At 35.0% G+C, this 8,168-nt stretch overlaps 2 protein-coding genes across 3 annotated transcripts; one reads left to right on the top strand and one right to left on the bottom strand.

The window, feature by feature from the left end:
- The first annotated feature begins 582 nt into the window (after positions 1–582).
- LOC120122458 (F-box/kelch-repeat protein At3g23880-like) lies at positions 583–2,344 on the top strand. Its single transcript, XM_039141601.1, has 2 exons — positions 583–2,057; positions 2,172–2,344. Exon 1 carries the CDS (start codon positions 724–726, stop codon positions 1,990–1,992), a length of 1,269 nt encoding a protein of 422 aa, XP_038997532.1. The 5' UTR covers positions 583–723; the 3' UTR covers positions 1,993–2,057; positions 2,172–2,344.
- A 131-nt stretch (positions 2,345–2,475) lies between these two features.
- LOC120122429 (H/ACA ribonucleoprotein complex non-core subunit NAF1-like) lies at positions 2,476–5,568 on the bottom strand. 2 transcript variants are annotated; one of them, XM_039141569.1, is made up of 4 exons: positions 4,855–5,568; positions 4,603–4,713; positions 3,911–3,988; positions 2,476–3,767 (listed from the first exon to the last, which is right to left on the bottom strand). In XM_039141569.1, exons 1-4 carry the CDS (start codon positions 5,404–5,406, stop codon positions 2,586–2,588), a joined length of 1,923 nt encoding a protein of 640 aa, XP_038997500.1. In that variant the 5' UTR covers positions 5,407–5,568; the 3' UTR covers positions 2,476–2,585. The 2 variants fall into 2 exon arrangements, with proteins under 2 accessions (XP_038997500.1, XP_038997493.1); XM_039141562.1 differs by having other exon boundaries at positions 4,603–5,568.
- Between the last annotated feature and the right edge of the window lie 2,600 nt (positions 5,569–8,168).

Below are 8,168 nucleotides of genomic sequence, written 5' to 3'. Positions count from 1 at the left end.
AGTAAATCAAATATTTATGATTATATGAGTATGAAGAAATTCAAGGCGAGGATTAATATTTTTATTGTCAAAGTTTAAAGAATGTCATAATAAGATTGGACAATACAATAAATTTTGGAATTCTCTTATATAAATCAATGCATTTTCCTATTTCTTTTATTTTTCTTGTTCATATTCTTATTCATGATATTGAAATTAGGATTTAGAAAAATCTTATTTAAATATCTTAAATTATGTTTTTAAAATAAATTACTGATCAATGATAATCTAACGCGATTTAATAGTAACATTTCAGTATTTAAATGTATTAGATTATTTTTAAAACGATAATATTAGTGATATTTTATTACTTTTAAAATTTTAACATAAAAAATTTACAAATATTTTTATGATAACTTATATAATTTATTCTTTTAAAAAGATAATAGTGAATGGTTTAGAAAAAAACCGTGGGACCAAAAACGATTTAGAGATTCGAAATAATATTTCCTTAATTAAATCGCAGGGCATTGGATATAAATTTAAATTTTATTTATAAATAATTATTATTTTGGCCAGATATTTAGAAGGCAATTAAATGAATAGGACTTGGGAGAGACGTGAAGCAACGATATTATCCATGGAAGAAACGAGAAAAACAGAGCTACCATTTCCTCCCGATCCAAACAATCCGCAACAAAGAAAACACAAAATCAGCCAGTGAAGAAATCTGATCCCGAAAAGATGTCTGGACAAGCAGCGTTTCCAGGCCATATCACTGAAGAAATCTTACTCGAGATCTTCAACAGACTTCCAGCCAAATCCCTGGGGAAATGCATGTGCGTTTCCAAAGCCTGGAATTTTCTCATCAAGAACCCATTTTTCATTTCCAGCCATGCCCGCCATCACTCAAAGCTTCGTTGCAGGAATAACAACAAAAATCTCTTCTTTGTCATGACTGCCCGCCATCAAGTGGAATACTCGTTGCACTTCGATGACCAAGATTTCAGTAAGTACACCCAGTTAGAATACATGCCATTTGATAACCATCACTTTGTTGTTGGTTCTTGCAATGGGTTGCTCTGTTTGATAGACTTTCAGTTTGGTTTCGATATCGTCTTCACCCTCTGCAACCCAATTATTAAAAAGTCCATTACGCTCCCAAAACCATGTTTGCGTCACTTGCCATATAAAATTTCCGTTGGGTTTGGATTTGATTCTGTGAAAAATGACTATAAACTTCTGAAAATCACCAAGGAAAATGTATTGGACAAATTTGTTGAGGTTGAGCTTTACTCGTTCAACAGGAATTCTTGGCGAACTTTAGCTCCGCTAAGATATGGTCTTTATTCTGATGATTTCATGGTTTTTGTGAATGGAATTGTTCATTGGATTGCTTATGAAAGAGTGGAAGATCAAGGGGTTTATAGGTGTAAGTTTTTAATTATGGGGTTTGATATGAAGGATGATGTTTTCAAAGAGATTATGTTGCCTGGGAATTTGAGGAATTTGCCCAACCAGTCAGAGATATACGTAATTCCATATGAAGAATTATCATCAATTGCTGTTATTGAGTTGGGGTGTTTACATACTCAGTGTAATATATGGGTGATGAAGAAATATGGTGTTGTAGAAACTTGGACTAAGATGTTCAGTATTGGGAATCCAGGCCCTGAGCCAATGCCAAGGGTTCTGGGGTTTGTGAAAAATGGGGATTTGATATTGGGAGCTTATAATAATCTGCAACTGGTTTCCCTTGATCCTGAGAGAAGTGAGCTTGGTTATTTTGGAATTCAAGGAACACGCTCTTATGTTTCTACTTTCATGGAGTGCCTAGTGTTGCTTGATCAAGTAAATGGAGATGATATGACTGAGAATGATGTAAAGTCTGCGAGTAACGCTAAGCATTCGATTGAAAGTGCAGCTGATGGTTTTACCAAACTTGCTACCAATGGTGAAACAACCAATGATTCGAGTGATGTCGAAGGATGGAGAAGCAATGAACTCTTTTGAGTATGGGAGAAGGATTACGGCTTAGAACAATGCTGTCTTGTTCATTATCTTGTACATGTGACCCTGTAATCTCAGAGCATTTTACTGAATTTCATTTCAGCATTCCTGGTTATACAGGTATTTGTCTGACATGCTCTATTTTGATTCAATTTTATTTATTTTCCAATGTACAATTTCAGGAAAATGAAGAATCAAGCCTGTGTGTATTGAGGTGCTGAAGCATAAAGAAGACGTTGATTATTGTACATGGATATCTTTATTCAATTATGTTGAGTACTAAAATGATGAGACATATCTTGATGTTTGTTATATGCTTGAAACTACAAATGGGATGATCATTATTGTTTCCTCAGCCTCTCTCTTTTTCTGATTTCAACATTTTTGTTGTTATTGTTGGTTTCTGAGTACACGAACACGTCACCTTTAATAGATATGAAAGAATTGCGAACTCAAACTTGAATAGGCTTGACTAACAATCAGGAATATTCAATGCTAATCACCTTAAATATCTTATATTGCAACATCCAACAAAAAGTTACACACCAAACATATAGTTTTACCTATATCAAGGAACTCTAGAAGGCCCATTTCTCTTAAGATCGCCGATGACCTCTTCCGCCACGGCCACGGCCTCGGCCTCGATGATAAGGTTTTCTTCCACGACTAGATGGTGCACCCATGTTGAAGTTCTGGGATGATTCAAAGTTGCCTTGAACACCATTGGGTTGCAAATTACAGTTCCCATCTACTGTAGGTCCATTTGTTATAATACCTTGTAATGCACTAAGGAGTTGTTGGGCCTGCATACCCGTTCCAAATGGGCTTTGGTTAAAGCCATTTTGACCGGCAATCTCGAGCCAAGGTGCAGAGACCGATCTAGCAAATAAGCTTGACTGGCCACTAGGTAAGACGACCATATTAGGTAGTGTACTCAAACTCGGGTCAAATTGCTGCTGCTGATATAGCATCATGTTTGGCATAGATATTGCAGGGTTTGGCAAAGGAATAGGCCGCTGTGGATGATTCTGTGAGAGCATTGACATCCCTTCTGCAGAAAACATGTTCGGAAAATTTGTATTCTGTGGATGCTGGCCTGGCATTCCATTATTCCAAACTCCATTTGAAGGTGCAACAATACCAGAAGACGATGGCATGACAGAAAACGGTGGGATAAAGCCGGATCCGCCAACAAAATTCTGTTGTCCCACGACAGACGATGAAGAATTATGATTGACCAAAGATCCCGAGACTCTGGAGATATTATGTTGACCCCGATTAGGTGGAAGTTGACCCATTGCTGTTGTTGAAGTTTGCTGGGCTGAGTTCCTATTGGTTTTCCAAGCTCCATTCTTACTTCTAACTTTCTTCTTATTGCTTTTCTGGTTTCCCACTCTCTGGTCATTCATACTTCTCTTTGTCATTTTTTGCATCCTCTTGTACTCTGCCTCTTTTTCATCATCCGAAAATTCAGGATCATCCGACAACTCCTCATCATTCTCACCAGATGCATCATATCCTTTCTTGTGAAGATTCTTGTCATTGAGAACATGATTAGCAAATTCGGTAACAAAAGAGATAGAAATGCCTTCATGGATTCCAGCAGGGACATCACTCTCGGAATTATACCGTACTATATAGTATGGGTTTTTTACAGGTCCAAAGATTTCATCCACAAATCCAAGTGGAGATCTGTTCATGGTTATCCAAAGAACCGAACCTTCGTTCAGAGGGTTGTGCCGATCTCTTCCTTCAACAATAACTTTGGTACCAACCATCTGTATCAGTTAAAGGAACAAAATTAGACTTAACTCTGCAGAAAAAAGTGGCCAAGCTCTGAAACATAAAGAAATTTGAATAAACTTTAAGGTTTGGCCTTTGTAGTTTGCACTTTGCAATAGACGCTCCAGCTTGAGCTTACCGACAAAATAACTCCAACAGACAGCATTTGGTGATGGGGTTGTAGTTCAACATCCAGTGGTGGAACTGGGGGGAGAACCTGCCAAATTTAATAGCGTTTACTCGGAATATTTTTTTCAAAACTAACTCAGGCATCATGCCTTGCCGAAATTTTAACTTCAGTGATAGCTATTTTGGTCATATGGTTCAGAACTACAGAGAGCATGCAAGAGAAGTCAAGGGATAGGTTTCCATGGCCCAGAACAGAGTGCACTGAAAAGCCTGATCTCTGGCAAGCAAGAATCACAATGCAATAAAGTTCAACGTTTTGACGGAATATATATCTCTCATTTTTGATGACTTAAACTCCAAAATTAACCAAATAAGGCTCCAATTGTAGACAAGATTAACGTAAGATTACAACGTGAAGGTATATGAATGCACAGATTCGCTTTGAGACAGCCTCGAGTAATTTGAGTGGATATGACATTGTTTCATTACAAACTTAAATCTTCCATCTTACAGAGCCAAAATCAATGACTTTCACATACTAAAGCTTCACTTGGAAATATTAGACACCATGCAGAAACACGAGACAATCATACAAACATGATACAAATACACAAATATCTAAAAATCAAGAAAACAATTACTACTAAAAGATCAAAATTTATATAAAGATAACATACATAATCAAAAACTACAATTTGTTACCTCAGCTTCATTCTTAGATCTGATGGGACCTTTTGAAGCACCAGCATCCTCATCATCATGATCAACTTCCTCAAGTTCAATATCTAACGCACTAAGGATTTCGTCTGTTTCCTCCTCCTCCTCCTCTTCATCATCATCGGTTCCATCAACGGCCACCTCTTCATCACTATCTAGAATCTCACCTTCTTCAAGTTCATCTACACCATCCACCATTTTAGCCTCCATCTTCACCTTTTCTTCTTCATCCTCTTCGTCGTCGTCGTCGTCATCACTGCTACTACTCGAAGATGACGACGAAGAGCTTTCGCTGTTGGACTCTGAACTACTACTCCCACTCTCTAATCCATCATCCAAACTGACCTTCTCAATCACTTCCTCAATAGGTAAAGTCGGATTCCCTTCTGGTTTAAACTCCTCTTCTTCCACCTCCACTGTACAGCCTGATTCACCTCGCACCGGCTCAGACCCACAAACAGTTGGCTTGAACACATAAAAATCTTCTGGCTTTGACTCCTCAATAGAGAAACCCAACTCCACTTCTGGTTTTGACTCGTCTTCTTCTACCTTCACTGTACGGCCTGACTCACCAGCAACAGGCGCATACCCATCAACAATTGGCTTGAACCCATCAAAATCTGGCTCAGACCCATTAACGCCAAGGCCGCTAACATGGGTTTTCTCAAAGTTAGCTTCTTTACCAATCTCCATAATGCTCTCAATATCTTCAAATTCACTCTCTTCTAACTTAATCCCATCTAAATTTGGGTAACCATCAAACCACTCATTTAAATTGCCGCTGAGCATTAAATTAAAATTTAGAAGAAAATAAACCCAAATCCTTGATTTTTCGGCTTTTTGAATGGAAAACAGGTAAACCCAAGACTGACTTTTCTTTTTTGGTTCAAGAAACCCAAGAATGATACGGAGGAGGAAAGAAAGTAAGAGCGGGTGCTAGGGTTTACTTTAGGGTTTAGGAGACAATATATTTCCAAAACGGCGTCGTTATATGATATAGTAGATTTAAAAATATAAAAATATAAAAATAAAAACGATGGGAAGAGGCGAATATAGAAATTATTTTATTCTTATATCACCATTTTAAAAAATAAATTTTATAATTAATTATTTATCAAGATAACATTTTTTTATTAAAACTTATAAAAAGAATCGTAAAATATATGTTTAGAATCCTAACTATCACTTTTGTTCTGTTATAATTATTTAACTATTTTTTATAAATCATACTTAATGTTATATTTTGATTTTATTTTAGTGACATACTGTTAAAAAAATCAATAGAACAATTAACATGATATTTTTTATTTTTTTAATGATGACATGATATTACTTCATGGTGAAACATCAGTGTCACTATTAATTTTCTAACAAATTATTAAAATGAAATCAAAACAAAACATTAAATATGATTTTAAAAAATAATTAAATCACTAAAACAAAATAAAAGTGATAACCGATATACTAAACATATAATTTACGTTAAAAAGAACGAAGGTTGGAGTAATGTGGCAATATGGTATGCATCAGGGACGGATGGTGATGGCAGCATTGGATTCTTCAAAATTTTAAGAAATTTCTATTAAGATTATAAGTTATAAAATATTCAGTTTGACCCTATATTTTTTTAAGTTATCATTAAACCCATAAAACTTTTTACAATTCTTTATTAGGCTTACAGAATAAAATTTAAACATGATAAAAAAAAAAGGAAAATTGATTATCTTATAAGATTATGAGAAGTGAAACAAGATACAAAAGTAAAAATTTCAGGATATAAATACAAAGATTAAATTACATTACTTGATAGTATAGGTTAATAAATCATGTCACTGTTGATCCAAACCAAATAAAACAAGAGGAAGAAGTTTCCACAGTCTCAGAAGCAAATGTCTGGACAACAGTAACAACACACGCCCCTACAACTGCATAAAACCAAAAATAAATAAATCCAGTTTATATATCGTAATGAATCTGAAACAAAGAGTAATCACAATCCACTCCAAAATCCAGCGCCTCTGTTCTCGGATTTCCCCGCAGCGTGAGTGGTCGGATAATCTGCTACGCAATTAGGATTTGGTGGTGTTGGGATTATATGAGTATCTGCTATCATCCCAATGAAGACGGACACAATATTTAATGTTAAGAGACAAATTTATAAAATTTTGAGAATAAAAATAGATTATCAATAAAAAATATAGGAAAGTTCAAAAATTTTAGGACCATCTACTCTCCCTCAATTCAGCCATGTTGTCAATTCAATACACAATTTAAGAAAAATGATAATTGAACAAAGAAGAAGCTTACCTTTAGTATGGTTTTGATCATATGGAACCATGTCGGAACTTGGCCTGGATTGATCTTGATTCATAGTTGAAAACAAAGGAAAGAGATGAAGTAAAGATCCCTAGATAACTATCACATGAACTTAAACAAAGGGTCAAGGGGTTAATATAAAGATGCGAGTAAGTGGAGTAGTTATAAATTTACCATGGTATTTACTTTACTCACAATTGAGTTTCTCACTTGCTCTGTATTCTCATCATGTATAACTGCTCAAACAAAGACAGATTTGGTGTTCTTTATATTATCATCTCTGACCTATCGGTGTTTGTTCAAAAAGAAACTCTCGATGACTTTGTGTTCTTTAACTTTCTTACGTTAAAAGTGTCCAATCAGAATCGATTGAACTGAGAAATCGAAGATATATGTTCGGTCTAATGCTTTTGTTTGTTTATGATTTTACCACCTACTTTTGTCTTGTAACGATCTGTTTTTTGTTCATCCGCCTTCTTATCCTTTCATCTCGTTGATAGAACGTAGGTTCAAATTGTTTATTTCATCGGAATTGATGGTATGATTAGGGGTATTGTAAATGAACAAAATATTCAAAAAGTTGTTCGTGAAATGTTCGTATAATGTTCGTTTATGTTTATATGTTAAGCTAAATAAATGAGTATGAACAAAATTTTTATGTTTATTTAATAAACAAATGAATAAGAACATATGTGTGTTCGATTCGTTTATGTTAATGAACAAACTCATTTATTGACTCAAATCATTTAACAAAATCATGTATCTGCTCCGCTGCTAAATACAGTCTAAATTGGCTATCAGCGCCTTTGCATTTTTGTGTACTCTGTTAGACTGAAATCTGATGCATAGTAATGCTCCATGAGTGGAAAGAATATCATGTCCTCTCTGGTGCAGGTACATAAACCGAATTAGGTAGGTTATTCTTCATTCAATTTTCAAATGTCGCAAATTCTTTCTTGGTCAAATTGGCTGCAAATTCAGGGATCCATTGGTCCATTATGTAGGTATGGTGGTTTTTGGTTATGGTTGAATGTCATACACATTCCCAGGTACACTAAAACTTAGATATGTTGTATAGAGTAAGGTTTTCATCTTTGGGGCCAATATATATGTTTCTTCACATATCTATATGTTGTATCAATTTTTGTGTTCATGATCATGAACTGTGGTCATCCTATCCGATTGTATATATGTGTTATTGGATTATATACACTCAAATAAAGTAGTTGAATTGA

The sequence above is a fragment of the Hibiscus syriacus genome, unplaced genomic scaffold (assembly GCF_006381635.1).
Source record: "Hibiscus syriacus cultivar Baekdansim isolate YM2019G1 unplaced genomic scaffold, ASM638163v2 tig00001120_pilon, whole genome shotgun sequence".
Lineage (NCBI taxonomy): Eukaryota > Viridiplantae > Streptophyta > Magnoliopsida > Malvales > Malvaceae > Hibiscus > Hibiscus syriacus.
The sequence above is the reverse complement of the archived record's forward strand: the minus strand, read 5'-3'. Positions and strand labels throughout refer to the sequence as shown.

What these genes read in the sequence shown, in the direction of transcription:
- LOC120122458 (XM_039141601.1), top strand. Translation starts at nt 724, where the DNA reads ATGTCTGGACAAGCAGCGTTTCCAGGCCATATCACTGAAGAAATCTTA.
- LOC120122429 (XM_039141562.1), bottom strand. Translation starts at nt 5,406, where the DNA reads ATGCTCAGCGGCAATTTAAATGAGTGGTTTGATGGTTACCCAAATTTA. An exon ending in GATCTAAGAATGAAGCTGAG is followed by an intron (nt 3,989 to 4,602) that starts GTAACAAATTGT and finishes TAAATTTGGCAG; the next exon opens with GTTCTCCCCCCAGTTCCACC. An exon ending in CTGTTGGAGTTATTTTGTCG is followed by an intron (nt 3,768 to 3,910) that starts GTAAGCTCAAGC and finishes TAACTGATACAG; the next exon opens with ATGGTTGGTACCAAAGTTAT.